Here is a 16,564-nt window from a genome sequence, read left to right on the forward strand (position 1 = left end):
ACACGGCGCAACACGAGTGCAATAAGTATTATTCCAGCCTCAAGGATGCCAGCAGTGGGTGTGGGTGTGGCTTCCGAGAGGGGAGAGAGAGTGGTGGGGGCGACAGCACTCATTAATACGTGATGCGGCATGCTGAACGTGCAGCGAATGCCAAAGAGGAGTCCAACGACGCAACAAGACAATCAGAAATATGATGGCAATTTTCTGGTCGCTTTCCGTCGTTGTTGTCTCGCTGCTCATGCTGTTGGGTGGAGGGGTTACACATGCGGCGTATGAGCAATTAAATAAAATATAGCCAATATAAATATTGGCATTCCATTGAACCAGGAAAAGGACATTCATCGAAAGTTATGGCCAAGACAATGCAAGGAAGTGAAGATGCAGATGCAGATGTGAGTTTGATTGAATTTCCCTCGTTTGCATTCTTTGCATCTCGATAAGCCCTGACAGAAAGGTCACCTAACTCGGCTTGAAAGAACACAAAAGAACTGCAGCCCGAATACTTGATTGAAGCTGCCAATTTTGTGTTTTTGTTTGACAAATGCAAATAGCCTGCCAACAGTCCACGTGTTTACGTTTATGTTTGCCTCCTGCCAACTCTTTGTTTTGGTAATTGTGCAGCGGCCCAAGCGCGGCTTGCCACCAGGGACCACTGACCACCGTCCATTGGCCGTTCAACGTCGCCGTTGCTGGCATTTTAGTCGACAATTTTTTGGATATTTTTGATTTTGTTTGTTTTATTTTTTGTATTTTCTGTATTTTTTTTCTTCTGCTGTCAAAGCTCTTTGCGCAGTCGCGTTCGTTGACCTCGTGTGAACGTGTTTGCAATGCTTAAAATTTAAACAAAACAGAATTATTAATTTTATAGCTAAAAGTCATACAATGATTGCTGATTGTATAAAGGTCTTTGGGCGCTTCGCTATGGTAAGTCAACAAAGGAAAAGGATGGAACTCAGAGCTACTGAGTTGGAGTTGAATTGAAGAAATTTATGGTCGAGAGAGGAGCACTTTTGTAAGTACCTAATAAACATGTGCCTTATTATTTATCCCAGATACAATTTTAGCATATTTTCACAGCGGAACTTAGTCAAAAGCCACGAGGAAATTGTTGCCTTCGGTTACAATAAATGCATAATGGTAATCTATTCTATTTTCAGCTATTTGTCACATTTCAAATGTATTTCCTCTTGCTTTCCTACTCGCCTCTTTCCGCCCTAGGACTGCAGTTTTTATGTAGCATGCAAATTAAAATAAAATTTGTAGCTTTTTTATTGGATTTTTATCAACTGGTGAATGACAGCCCCGGCCGCCGGAGAGGGTCAGTAGCGACGAACATGGAGCATCGAGCAGCGAGCATCGAGCTTGACATGGACATGGACATCTGTTTGGAAAATCAAAATCGTCGTCTGTCTGTCTCTCCCTCTCCATTTCTTGCTAGCTCTTCTGGCATGTCGATTCGGATGAAATTTAAATCAAATGTCTGTCGATCCATTCCTTTTCTCCGTATGATTGTACTCGGGAGAGGGCTGCTGCTGGAACCAAGCGAAAGACTTGTGAGTCAGTGGGCACCACTCGAGTGAAAATAAAGAAACAATAAAAATATTATACTCGTATTATCTGTTTTCTTTGCTCGGTGTGGCTGGTTGGTTTATTCATTTGCATTGCACGTTTGCCGTTTGCATAGCCTTTGCCGGCAGTGGTCTGCTTTTGTTTTTAAATTTCATTTTCGGGTGATGGCATTACTCAAGAAATTTCTTAGAACTGTGGGGATAGTCGGGCCGCCAGATGCGATGCCGAAACACAATACAAACACAAGCCATAACATAATTTCTGCACTTGTGGGGCTTGCCATTGATCGAAAGGGTTAACCCAGACTAGTCTCCAGGGTGTACATATGTGAGACATCAGGGTGTGTCCTACGACCACAACACGTAGGACGTAGACAACTGCAGTCGGTTAACCCAGCCAAGATTCAGACAAAAGATGGCTGGAACAGGCATGTTGACAGAGAAGTCAAGGTCGGGCTATAACATTATTTGTCTTTCATTATCTTTTGTGGCAGAGCAGATGCGTAAGCCATATATTAATGTCTAGGAAACGACATAAGGAGTATCTTTAATAACGAGCTAAACCTGCAGACTGGTGGGTCTTATATATGGGGGCACTCCTGGTAACATTGCGGTCAGTGGAACGAACTCCCATATTTCTTTCTGCTACTAATAAAACAGAGCGATTCAGAATATAGTAATACAATTCCATTTTGAATGGAGTTCATTTGAAGCACATCAGATTGATTGATATGCTGATAAGGAGTGCCAACCTCCCCGTTTATCCAGCCATCAGTCAATCAATCAGACTTCCTGCTTGCATTTGTATCTCTCTTTCTTTTGTATCTAAAATCCTTAGTTTATTTGTTCGAGAGGTTTAATAGCAGTTCGCATACAAAAGAAGACATTACCAGCCAAACCGCTGGGGGTATGCGAGGGAGTGGATTGAGGGTGGATATAGGAAGAGACGGAGAGGACGGCATTCCAGCACGTTTGTGTGCGTATAAATCAAAATATAAGAAACAATATAATATGAAATTTAGCATCGCAACGAAACGAATCAGAATCCCAAGCAGAATGAATCGAACGAAACAGAGAAAAGTGGCGGTACGGCGTCGGCGTCGGCGCCGGCGTGCATTTCAAATGATTCAGCTTGAACTTCGCACAGAAGATACAGATACAAGATATAGGACTACTCCGATATATGAAGATGATGACTTACGCAATTCTGTCCTCTGGGCGGTCTTATCGCTTAGACTTGAACTCAGGGCGGTCGCGTGACTCATCATCTCATTGATAAAACGGGATCAGGGAGAAATGCGTGAGCGCTTCCCGTTATTTGAGCTCGCGGCATTCGAACTAAACGAGGAAGATCCCAGCCCCACTATGCCCCACTATGCACCAGAACGGGGGATGTGCTGACAGGGAAGGACGCGGGCATCAAACTTAGCTGAGCGATTGCCGCATCGGATCGCATCGGAGCGGCTCGGGTTCGTCTCGTACTGATCTGCCTTGCGCCCCGGGCCATATAAAAGAATCTAAGCCGAGCGCTCTGGACCTCAGTCTAGCACAAACAAAAAACGCATAACCAACTTGCAGTTACAGCAGCAGGTGGACGGCTGCAGCAAGGCATATCATTAAACGAATTACAAAAACGAATTGAATTCAATTGAATTACATTTAAAAAACGCGAAAAAGTCTGTTTGTTTGTGCTTCCGCTGCGCGTAGAGCTTTTCGTTAGACAAAACGGGAGAGCAGAGCAAAAGAGAGAGCGCCGAACGGGCTGCGCTACGCCCTCGAGTGAATCATCGTTAACAGTTGGCCAACAGCCAGACAACAGCGCGTGCTAACAGCTAGACAACAGCGCGTCCTAACAGTCAGTGGAGCTACAGAAGGATTGCAAGCTTGAGGTGAGTTCTGTTCTGTTATGTTCTGCTTTGGGCTAGCGGCGGGCTAGAGCTAGAGGGAGAGCTTTTGTCGTCTGGTGCTCCTGTTGCTTTTTATTCGTATATAGCGGGCGGGGCGGCAGGGAAGGGCTGGGCACTATTTTCCAACCACCAAAACTAGGACTTATGGGTGTTCGTGTACGTGTGGTACTTTATTATTGCTATTCGCGTGACTCGTAAATAGGAAGAAACACAGACACAGCCACAAGGGGGCATTCATAGGCACAAAGTATAGGTGCAGGTACAGGTTTAGTTATAACCATTAGACACACTCACACACACGCATACGGCAGAGGTAGCAGCAGACATATTTTCGCTGCCACCACAAAAGCAGAAGCAGAAGCAGAAGCAGAAGCAGAAGTAGCGTCTGCCACAGCGAGTCGTTTACGGAACGTGCTTTGAAACGGTCGCGCCGCTCGTCCTCTGCCTCTGCAAACGACTTGAGATTAACGGTTTGAGTCGTACGAATATTCGAATATGCAGTGTGAATAAACTGAATATTCCGCAAGCGTAGCCAGTGTGAGGGAGTGTGTGTAAGTGTGTGTGTGTGTGTGTGTGTGTGTGTGCGTGTGCGATTGCCCTTACCCTCTTATCTTACTACACCAAGATCTAATCGCAATCGGCTACAAGATAACCGAGTGATAAAGTTGAAGACAAATTTAAAAACTTTTTATGCAATACCCACCCGTGCAGGCGACTTGATTATTTATGCAAATTGTGTGTTTGCTCAATTAACGAAAGTTTTCTGAGTGTATTTAGTGGTAAGTGGTGAGTCACTCACACTCCGGGGTAGTCTCCTCCTCCACCTACGCCATGGAGTGGGGACGGGCATGGGATCTTCACCACTGAGCACAGAGAAATGTGTTGATCTCTTCTTTTATGTCTGCCATTTGACATTGGTCGTTTGTTTGCCTGTTTTTGAAGCCCCAACAAACAATCAGCACGTATACTCACTGTCCAATTCTAATTCATAGGCTAGACAAAACATAGAAACAGAGAGAAAGAGAGAGAGGTATTGACATATAAGTGTAAATATGTATGAATATAATTATGGGTACATCAAATATTTCATATATTGCTTGCCAAACGAGTATCCAAGCCTGACCGTGACGTGATTGAGTTTTAGAAATAGTTTTTTCGCACTCAAAGTCAAGCCATAGACTCCATCCAATACATACTATTCCGATGCATATACGAATGTACACAATTAGCATTATCTTTCTAATCTATATGACAATTTTAAACCTACACATACTTACATTCATATTTGTTCTGCTTGGTTTGATTCGCTTCATCATCCACAGTTCAAAAGGCCATTTTCAATGCAAACTTTAATTCGAAAAAGTTCATTTCTCTTCGATCGAAGCCAACAAACTCGATGAGCTGCGGTGCTGAGGGGTGAGGAGAGTGGTCTAAAAATACCATAAATAGTTGTCATTAAAGGCAGAAGAAGCCCATAAATATTTCATTGTTCCTATGTGGAGAGGCGGGGACGGCAGAGGGAGGACACCAACTGGAAACTGCATCACAGCAGGCGGGGTACGACAACTTATCCATGGCCATAACAGCAGGCACACCAGAGAATATTGCATGGATATGGATATAGTGAGCCCAGAACAGAAGAAGAGTAGAAGCAGTGGCAGGGGGTGGTGCATAAGAAGGGAAGGGAAGACCAGGCCAGTTCCAGTTGGTCCATGAATAAATGGCAAAGTCAGCCCCAGCCTTGTGTCGCTGCCACGTCTTGTCGTGTGAATCGTTAAGAATCAAGAGAGAAGCGCTGGCAGTGTGGAGCGAATCTACAGACACCCTTGCGAGGTGTGGATCGTTGAACTATGTGATAGTTTATAGCGTTTTCGTTGTTAAAACTCATAATACCCACTGCTAGGGTATACTAAAATGCCAATTATTAATCGAGTATATAATTTAGAAGTCAGTTGCTCGTTATCTGGCAGCTGCAAGGTCCAACTGAACCTTAGGTCTGTACACAATTGTCTCATCTGAGATTATTAGATATTTTTTGCACTGCTGTAGGTACCAATTTACGTGTAGACAGATGAGTCACTGCAATTGCACACAATTACTGGTAATGGGAGGATGGAATAGTACTGCACGAACTTTTATTATTGGGTTCTAGGAACACATTCGAAAAAATCTTGTTGCCAGACAGGCGTGTGCCATGGACTGGGTTAATTAGCGCACCCGAAAAGCTTATTTGCTTACGCATTACTCATTCATTCGTTCATTCATTCATTAAGAAATCGATTGGTACCGGGGGATACCAAAGCGGAGATTCATTCATAAATTTTGCCAATAGGCGCGAACCGATTGAAGGGGCGTAACTACCACAACGGAAATTCGACAGAAACTGCAAGCAAATTTTGAGAAACAAAAGCTCTTCAGTTTTACAGTTTACCCAGGGACGGAGGAGGGGGAACGCTAAACTTCAAGATAAACTGTCAATCGCCACTGTGGAGGGGCTTCTGCGGCGGCTGGCTCTGCTGGACCCGATCCGGCGGCGACGTATGACACATGTTGATGATTCCAAGAAAACGCGTTACTCATTTCCCCCCTCCCGCAGAGACCCGCAGAGTGAGAGCCAGCGGCAGGGCGAGGGCAAAGGGGGAGAGCAACTTCGATTATTGGCAACAGGTTTAACACCACCCCCCACCACACACTCAGCTGTTAGCATAGCCGCGTCGAGCTGCGTGCGTTGCGCCAAAGCTTCCAAAAGCTCTCCCACGAGCGATCGAAGCGAGCAGAGCAGTCGTTGTCGTTGGCTCCCGACGCTGTACGAAGATCACTTGTTTTTGCGCGTTGCCCAGAGCGGATGTGTTGTGTGTGTGTTTAGCGGCGAGAGACCGAAACGAAGTTCGAGTTCTAGAATCCAACAACGAGTAACGAGTATTGAAAACGTTTGCAAATATTTAAAAAGAAGACGAACGGAAAGACCGTATCGAAAAGTGAATCGGTTCACGGTTCAGTTTCGAGTTTTGAGTTTTGAGTTTTGAGTTTTGTTTTTGCGGAAATATAATAGCCGGAAAATGACAGCGAGCACTTAGTGCAGTTTCTCGTCCAGATCCAGAGCCAGAGCCAGAGCCAGACATAAAGAGACAAAAGTAGAGACAAAAGGATTGGCACACTGGCGCAATAATAAATAATAAACAACGACACATCCAGAGCTGACGAAAACGCCCACAGCGGAATAACGCAGTGGAAACAACGGCGACGACAGCAGCAGCAGCTACATCAACAGCTACATACAACAAAAAAGCAACAAAAAGCTAATTAATTAATTTGTAAGTGTTGCAAGCAGCCAACAAAGGCAGCAAACAATAGTTCAATGATCTGTGACTGCATTGAGTGCCGCCAGCAGAAACTATCATCCACAGAGCCCATCCCACACGCACTCGCACACGCGAACGCACTCAATTGAAAGGTCAAGAAAAGAGAGCAAACTGATAAATCAACCCTCCCCTGCCCACCAACCCATTAATCAGGCCTAATTCCCCAGTGCCCCAACTGTATGCACTCCACTTGGAAGTGAACTTGAATTCGATTTCGATTCCAGTTCGGATTTTCATTTCGTAATGAGTTTTCTTGCACAATCGAATGCTAGTTGGGCGCCATATCACTAAGGTCAAGTTCTGAACACCTCGGACAAATACTTTATTATTGATTTCGGCGTGTGGACGCGACTGCGTGAGCATAACTCCCAGCCAAAACCGAACCCAATCATATCTTATCGCGTGTGCATTGTGGGCATGGGCTCTTGTTGGGGGAGAATGTCGGCTGATAAGGTGAACAATGCCAAAAGGCTAGAATCAAGTGGAATTTAATGTCGAGTTGAGTAATGCGAGGGTATTTTACAAACGCCGAAAGACGTCAGTGCCAAGACCTGGGCCAAACTGGTTAGAATCTATTCGATATTTGTGGCTTTTATTTGCTCTTTTTTGCATCTAATTAGATGTCAAACAGCAACAACTACAACAGGTTTGAGTCACACATTTCTGGATGAAAGAATTTCGAGTCAGATGAAATTTTGAGAGGAAGAGAAACCGGTTGAAGCAGCTGGCCAAATCAAGCTTATCGGCGAACCTTTAAACGAGCTCTTTATTATGACCCACTTCAGGCGCCTGCACATACACATACACTCGCACATGCTCCACATGTCGTATACGTAATGCTATTTGTAAGCCACAGGCAGGAAAAACTTTCGCGCATAATGCAATCTTCAGGCACTCAAATTTCGCTCTTATTGATCTAACAAACAATGAAATGCGTTCATTGTTATGGCGACCCAGCGCCCCACCCTTCAACCCAAAAACCCATCAACAGAGTTAACCAAACGAAGCCAACCTTAAACTGTCAACGGGGCGACCTTCAACCCGCGCGAAACATTTGCCCAAAATGGAAATTGTTTATGGTATTTGTTTAGCCAAAATTGTTACAATCAGATAAGTCAAGTTCACAGCAGAGAGAGTGAGCAATGGAGTAAATGCAAATACATCTATTATATATGTACTAAATATATACATATTTATAGGCTCATTTGGGCAGATCAAGCCGCTAATTGCTGAATATAAAAAGAGAGTTATTGTGTCCGCCCAGCCATAGAGCATATAGAGTGCCGGTCTACGTACAATCTTCCCATATTTGTAGACCCTAACCGTTGCCTCTTGGCACACACCTGATATGACTTATCGCACTTTTTCCCCCTTGTCATTTCTGCTGATGTCACACTCTGGTTCTCCCCGCAGGAGGAGTTGAATGCCTGAGTTGGATCAGCATGAAGGCATGGTAAATCCCGGCGAGCTCGGATCTCGGCCGGTAAACATCGCCATAAACATAAACATAAACATAAACGTTGATAAAGCCCACGTATTTGTCCGATTCTGTTGCCGACTGTCGCTGACATTTGTCTCGTGGCCGTGACTAGGTCAACATCATCTCATCGGGCTAAAACTATTTTTAGCAAGCCAAATATCACATAATAAGCCAAGCCCTCATCTACGGTTACGGCCGTCTTGGTATTTACCGTCTCAAAATAAAATTCTAATTGGAGTCTAAACTTACACGAAACGTTTATTGCGTCCAAGAGTTGGCCAGACACCGACCGCATGACCGCATGTCTTGCTCTATCTACATCTATCCCATCAACGGCGACAGGATAGCTCAACGAATCCGTAATGCTCTTGCGGCTGAGATAAGGACAGAGCCTCTGCAAATATTTGTGACGATAAGAGGTGGACTCGGATAAATGATGTTCTAAAGTTGGATTTTCAGTTTGTTGTCCCCCAAAGAAAGGCACTTTTTCAGTTCATAAAGATGATGGCAGAAATAATCATAAACGTGCGTTAAATATAGCAATAAACTTAACATTTAAAGACACAAATAAATCCGTCTTTAGTTGCTCTATTTTCCTCCTTCGAAAGGGTATCAGGTTTAAGTTTCTGCTTGTCCGGAGCAGCGTCACAAGTGCCCTACCGAGTCGTGTATTTTCTACTCAGGTTTTACTATTTTTTACTACGACTTTCAAGTACTATAAAGAGCCTTCGTCTTCGTCTTCGCTTGCTGCGCCCCTCCGCCCTGCGGCCATATGCCGGCAACTTCCGTTTGTCGTTCCGCCTGCCAGAGCGAATGTGTGCCACATTTGCCACATTCAACCTGTTGGCACTTGGCAGGGGGAAATCTGGTGGCACGAGTTGGACACGACTTCCGTTCGCCCTTTTGCACTTGTACTTGGCCTGGTCTGGCTTGGGCTGGGCCTGTCTGTGCCTTTTGCTTTATTACTCTCCTTTCTGCCTTTATGAAATATTAATTGACCTTTTCTCCACCTTCCCATTGTTCCCATTTTGCAGTGATATAAAGTTCAAAGTGCGCCCCACCGTCCACCCCAGCACGAGTGCACGTGGAACTTTTATACATGACAATTAGAAGGAGAATAACAACGACTAGCAACACCAACAGCAACAGCAACAGCAACAAAATGTCCAACTGCCAAAGTTCAGTGTTCATTGCCGTAGGCACCCTGCTGTCCATTTTGGCGGCAGTGCAGGCGGCACCCGTTTCCACCACCACACAGGCAGAGGTGAGTAAATAAAATAAAACAATTCATAAATTCAACAATTAGAAAATCTGTTTGTCTGATTTCCAACTGCTGCAGAATAATTTCCATCAAATTGTACAATTAAATCGAACGTTTTTCCAACTCGTTTACAATTTATACAACAACAAAAAAACAGCGGCATATAATTAATTTATATCCGAAATAAAAATAACAACTTGAATGAAAACAGAGAAAGGCCGCATAGGGCGCCGAAGTTCAACCACAAATTGAGCAGGAAAAAAAAAATCACGTAATGATTCATTTTTTGTGATAACAGAGCAGGACAGAGGGGCGGGGGTGGGGTGACAGTTAACTGCACGGGATACCCGCTTTGTCAAGCTCTCGTACTGTATATATTTTATATATAATTTTGCCAACTTCACTTCCGATTTGCATGACAAACGTGCCAGGCGCTCAGAGCTCAGGCGAGCGTTGATTTTGGGGTTGGCTGCATTCGGAAATTAAACTTAATTTTACACTAAACTGAACAATAATATAGGTGTACATGTACATATGTGTGTTCTTATGTGATATATGGCTCCATGTGTGACTGTGCAACAGGCTCACGCGCATCGCATGTCAACACAAATTTTTATTCCACTCACATATTGGTCTGGCTGGGGGACTGGGACTGGGACTGACTGTGGCTCTGGCTCTGGCCTTAGCCTTTGTTGCTGGTTTTCAGAAAATGCATTGCACATTGGCTAATTGCAGTCCGTTTATCGTTATCGTTATCGTTATCGTTCGTGACATTGGTCTATGGAAAACGTGGACTTGTGCACCCGCCCGCAGGGGAAACTCTCTCACGCCATTGAGAGATGACTGCCCGTCCGGCCCCTCGGCTAATCGATTCAAATGCATTTCGTTCGATTTAATGGGCAAACCCCTTTGGAGAGAGGCTCTCCCTGATAGCTGAGCAATTGATTATGATGGCATTTCCATTCTAAACTTTCCAATGAGCAAGATTTCATCTCAAAGAATTACTAGAACTTGGTTTAGTTCTGCTAGAATTCCCGCTTTGTGAATCCTCCTCCACCGCGAACAACTTGTTGTTCCCAGCTAATTATTATAAACATTTATCGCCACTTAATTGCTTGTCAGGACGGCTGCCAACCCCACCACAAATTTCCATTTACAAATTCAACAAACTGCCAAAGCAGCAAGCACGTCTGCACTTCGATCTATCTTTCTATCTAAATAACTATCTACCTGAGGCTAATCACGTTTGGTTGCCACAGACTTGCATAAATTAATGTAGAATCGAAAGGCATTAACTAAACGTGGAGAAGAAGGGGGTTAAAGGGACTGACTGCTGGCATAAAACACTTTTATAGGTGCACGGGCACCTGTACGTAAACTTCCTGATTAACCATTTATGTACACCGCTCTCCCGCTAACGATTCCCCTTCCCTTTCGACTACTCTGAAACTGTTCAGAATCGATTTGATTTCTGCACCAGCACGCATGAGCGCGTGCTTAACATTGTGTTTTAGTTTTTTATATACTTTTTTCTCAGTTTCTTCCCTCAGCTTTGTTGCCCAGTTTCTTCCCCCAGTTGAGCGCGATCTGCCTAATTGATATGTTGGGCGCGTTGCCCAGTAACTTGGCTCGCTGTCGTTGGCCAGTCGGCCCCAAAACCAGGCGACAGGCGACAATCGACTGACGTGCGGCTCCATTTGTGTCTCTGTCCCGCTCTCCCTAGCTCTCTGGCTCCCTGTTCTTTGTTCTCTTCCTCTAAGCTGTTTCTAATAAATCTCTGTGGGAATGCAAATGCACAGAGACCACCGATGGGGAAGTCGTGATTCGCTGATCTTTGTTAGCTATTAATATTCCACAAAGTGCAACAAATCATTGATTAAATCTGATCAAAGCTCTACGATTGACTCACTTTGTCTAGAGAGAGAGAGAGAGCAGCGAAATGCACTCCCCAGATCCACATACAAGTCCCACAAGTCTCGCACATAATTTGAACTGTCAAAAGGTTAATTAGCAATGAAGGAAATTGAAATGAGCTCAGGCTCGAGGCGAGCAGTCGTCAGATTCGTCATCGGTTTGGTTTGGTTTGGTTTGGTTTGGTTTGGGTTGTGGTTCTGCACTGCCACTGGGATAATTATAACTAAATCCATGGCAAGGCGCTGGTGAGTCACACCGCCAGTCGGGCAGTCAGTCAGTCAGGCTAATTCGCACTTAGCCACACTTTTCCCCACAACTTTTCACTCATTTCCGCTCGTGTACAACTAATCAATAAACTCCACCAACGGCCGACAGCAAAGTTGGTTGGAATTTATGTACTTTTTGCCCCAAGTTTGATTGATTTGCCTATGAGCAAAGTTGCGTGCGACCTTCGCGAGGTGCTGAACAGCACAAAGGATAGCCAAACACGGTGGCAGGCAGCCAGCAACCTTGCCACAACGGCAAACAAATGATAGTTTTTGCTCCGCCAACATCCTTTTTCAGACATCACACACTCAGCACACTTCTCCTCTAAGGTCGCGTCGTCTATCGCTTGGCATTTCACGCGTCTCGCCATAAACAAAGCAAAGTAACTACATACCTCTCCATAACAACCCAAACAGGAATAGGAATCCAAAAACGAATCCGATTACGAATAGGAATACGAACAGCAACAATGAAATCCTTTCTTTTTGTCTCTTGCTAGACGTTTTGCATAAAAACTCAGCTTACCTCTTTTCCTTTTCCCCTTTCTGCCTTGTGTTGTGTTGTGTTGTTTGGTTATCTTTGCATCTTGACGCTTATTTATCGCCAGGTGAATTAGCCAAGAGGCCACAAAAAAACGTGTCAGAAAAAAGAAGGTGGCAAAGGAAGCAAAATACAGAACCACCTTCGAGTGATGTGTGGAAATGTCAAACATTTTGTGGAAGGTTTCCATTACGTTGCCATCATTCACAGGCCAAGTAAATGTCATAGAGAACTGTGACCTGAACTGATACTTGTGGATATTAGAAGACATGCATGAAAACTTCATTAGTTATTCCACAAGCTAGCGGAGCTCAAATATCGACACTCCTGAAGCTGAAAGTTTCCTTTCGTCCCATTTGACTTGGAAATTCTTTCAATCAAAACCCATTTCTGCACTCACTTGTGTGCTGCAACTAATTGAAAATGTTATGCAACTTAAGGCTCGATTTAAGTCTCGGTGTTGGCCCAGTTTCTGCTTTTCTTAGTTTTTGGTTTTGGTTTTTGGTTTAAGTTTTAGTTTTGAGTTTTCTTTCTCCATTGGCTGCTCAATCTGCACGTTATAGAGACCCAAAGCCAGTTGAGTGCGGCGTCAAAGAGAAATGCCGCCCGCCAGCCAAGTGAGGCGCCTGCGCTTCGAGATGGAGTGTGGGGGAGAGGGGCGTAATGATGTAATCATTAACTAAGAAATAGTTGAGCCAGTTAAGCCTGTTTGCCTGTTGGACTGTGAATTAGAGCTGGGGGAATCAACAGTAGCTCAGGCTGTGGGAAAAAGGGAAGAAATGTAAAAGGAAAAGGAAAACCTTTACAAAAATGTCGTCGAAACTTTCGCTTTCGGCAGGGTAGCCGCAGCCCACGCAAATATTTTTGTGCCAACTAGGTCTAGGTTTATTTGCGGTGTGCTGGGGTGGCAGGAGGTGGCAGTAGATGGCAGTAGATGGCAGTAGCTGGCAGTGGAGTGAAAGTCAACGACCCGAGTGACCCACATTCGGAAACGTAAACTTAGCGAGTGCTAACTGCCCACGCACACCCCTCCACAACCCACAGATAAACAGAAGAACAGAAAGCGTGGGAGTCACCACCCGGTGGCCAGCAAGTATTTTCTACTCGAACAAGCTATAATTTGCCCATCAATTTCAAGTTGTTCCTGTACACAAACACTCGTGCACGACTATACGAGTCCGCAAACCGATTCTGTTTATAATTTATGCATGTCCTGGGTCTTCCTTGTTGCTGCCGCACACACCCATTCCCAGAGCAATATTATTCGATATGAACCGAAAGTTCATTGACTCCCCCCCCCCCCCCCCCCCCCACATTCATTACCAATTTTCCCACAAGCTTCTCCTCACTTTTGCATTTCCATGCCCATTTTCCCTGGCGAAGTCGAATTGCAAGTTGCAAAAACTTTGCGCTGTGCAAATTGTGTTAAATATTTGAAGGTTGCTGCAGCTGCTGCACAGTTGTACGAGTATTTTGTTGCTTAAGTTTGTACTTTGGAGCTTCTACTTTAGTGTAGCATACTTTACAGAGCCCACAAACACACACACACACACACACACGCGCGCAGGCAGAGACCAAGAAAACTGAGGCCCAGTTGGCCCAGTCCTTAGTTGGCAAAAGCCCCTTTGGGGTTGCAGCTCTCGTAGCTCCTACCCAGCAAGTTCAACTCTGTTGTAAGCCAAGTAAACCAGGCAAGCAGGTCAACCTACTGAACAGACAGACGGACCCAAACGGGTGAGATACGGACTTGCAACGAGTGCTGGGGCGTGGTTGGATCCCTTCTTTGTTGACATTTCGGTACAACATTGAAATGCGCTCGTTATTATCCCAAAAGAAAAACAGCACAAACCAAAACAACAAATCTGTGTCAATGTCCAATAATAAATTGAAGTGCAATTTCAACGCCCTCTGAAACGTGACCCGCAACTGCTGTTGGCCCCTTGGGTGCACTCCCCCCCGGGCAATGGTAACCTGTGTGTAATTTGCAAACCATTTGCATGGTCATGGAGCACACGAGCACAGCCCAATGATCACATGCAAAACTCAATCCGTTGTGCATGCGGATGCATTTAACTAGTTAATCGACAGATGGGAACGGGGAACGTTGAACGGAGCGGGTGGGAACGGGAACTGTATCGATGACTCCCAAAAATAGAGAGTAACATTTCCGTTCTGTTTCGTTAACTAACTTCCGTTCTGTGACGCCTTGTGACGCACATTCTGAATCCACAGAAACCTGAGAGACAGCGAGAGAGCCTAAGAACAATGTGTCACGAAATGAGTCAATTTCTGACTGACAGCTATGGGGGGAGGCATTGAGTGTCTTTTGTTTGTTGCCAATTGGAGTTATCTTATCGATGGCCGGTTAGATAGGCTGATAGTGGGGCTCTCGTTTTGAGCCTCAGAACAATGCCTTACCTCGCCTGGCCCTGCAATGTTTGCTCTATGACAAAATGTGCATCACAGTCGTCACGCAACGGACAGAATGTCGAACAGAGGTAACCGAGGTAGAGGCAGAGCTTGTTCTGTAATCAAGCGAAGCGTGCCTGCCCGGGGAGAGGTGTTCAGCATACACGAAAGTCAAGCGAATAATTATGTTAATTACATAAAGAGACATTCCTAAGGTCACTCCGGGGATGAGTCAGTCAACTGTACCCCAGCTCAAGTGCCAGTCAAAATTTACTCTGAGTTCTCACATCGATGCTCGAGTGGGAATATGACATATCAGGGGAGAGAGAGATGTCACTTGAACCCTGCATTTGTTTACCACAGAGCCAGGAAGTTCGTTTACCTTTAGGCGACTACGAGTACGAGTCAGAGACAGAGTCAGAGACAGAGTCAGAGCCCGAGTCAGAGCCGTGGACTGTTGTCAGCTGATCAGTGGATTACCCACCCAGAAGAGCTAAAGATTATTGAGCGAGTGCGCCCAGCTATGCATACTTATGCGATCAACCAAATGTTTACTTCCTCAGAATGAATATACGAGTAAATGCTTACGAGCACGAGAATAATTTAATTAACAGTCAGCTGGCATTATGCAAGATTCGGCAAGAAAAAAAAAACATTATACAATATACGAATGAGTATACACATATGTACGTAGACAGTGCGGAACATTAAGAATGTGCGCACATAAACGGAATGAAGAAGCTACCTGATCCACATGCCAAATTCAGTCAGCGGCGTAGAATTGTTTTCTCGTTTCTCAGACTCAACTTTGACGCTCCACTGTAAGCCAATTGTGCCGTTGTAATTGGTCAGACAGCATTAGCTATAAACAAATTAGACAAAACGCAATACATTATAAATTGTACATTGTATATTATATAAAGAGATAACTGTTAAGATAACCTCGCATTGTTCTCCATGGAGCGACTGCACTTCCCTGATAGGCGCTGCGCTTTTTTTTTATTTTTTTATTCTCGATTGCTCAATGTTACAATTCTCAATTAGTCAGCCGCGGCCAGAGGTTGTAATTGAAACGCTTCCTTAACTCAATGCTTGATGCTCAATGGAGATCAATTAAGAAGTTTTCACACCTCAGTCAGTCACGTCGAGACTGAGTTTCCCCCCCCCATAAACGTATTGAATAATCGTACGCGAGGCATGTCTCTGACCCCCCCCTGAGAGTCTCTCTACAAATTACAAGCAAGTGTGACAGTCATAAATTATGCAAGTCAGATAGAGCTGCGACAGTGTCGCAGGACATGCCACAAAGCCGCAGAGGGTCTAATCGGATTGGCCATAAGTCAAGACATGCCACCCCAGTTGGAGCGGCACCGCAACCCATTGATCTTCGGCTCACCCAACTCCCTCATGTCTTTATTTTGCAGATGTATCTCTCGCAGTTCGGCTATCTGCCCGCCTCAGCTCGCAATCCTGCCAACAGTGGACTCCAGGACAAGTCAACGTGGCTGAATGCCATACAGGAGTTTCAGAACTTTGCCGGCCTCAACATTACCGGCGAGCTGGATGATGAGACCCTCAAGTTGATGTCCCTGCCCCGTTGCGGAGTGAGGGATCGTGTGGGCACCGGCGACAGTCGCTCGAAGCGTTATGCGCTGCAGGGCAGTCGCTGGCGGGTCAAGAACCTCACCTACAAGGTGTCCAAGTACCCCAAGCGATTGAAGCGCGTGGACGTCGATGCTGAGATTGGACGCGCCTTTGCCGTGTGGTCCGAGGACACCGATCTAACCTTTACGAAGAAGACCACCGGCCCCGTGCACATCGAAATCAAGTGAGTGTTTGCCACAAAATATTGCACA

The 16,564-nt window shown here is 45.1% G+C and overlaps 1 protein-coding gene across 11 annotated transcripts in view; it reads left to right on the top strand.

Moving 5' to 3' along the window:
- LOC117578643 (matrix metalloproteinase-14) overlaps window positions 1-16,564 on the top strand; it is a 57,777-nt gene that overhangs the window by 36,200 nt on the left and 5,013 nt on the right. For 9 of the 11 annotated variants that reach the window (XR_004573388.1, XR_004573389.1, XM_034264254.1 and 6 more), the window contains 2 exons: window positions 9,458-9,581; window positions 16,133-16,536. Coding sequence is in view for 9 of the 11 variants with exons in the window: in XM_034264254.1 (XP_034120145.1) it covers window positions 9,458-9,581; window positions 16,133-16,536 (528 nt within the window). In the remaining 2 variants the exon portion in view is untranslated. Of the gene's footprint in view, window positions 1-4,059; window positions 4,255-6,289; window positions 6,790-9,351; window positions 9,582-16,132; window positions 16,537-16,564 lie in introns of those variants that run through there. The other 2 variants (XM_034264257.1, XM_034264256.1) reach the window with 2 other exon arrangements.

Source organism: Drosophila guanche, unplaced genomic scaffold (genome assembly GCF_900245975.1).
Source record: "Drosophila guanche unplaced genomic scaffold, DGUA_6, whole genome shotgun sequence".
NCBI classification, from domain to species: Eukaryota; Metazoa; Arthropoda; class Insecta; order Diptera; family Drosophilidae; genus Drosophila; species Drosophila guanche.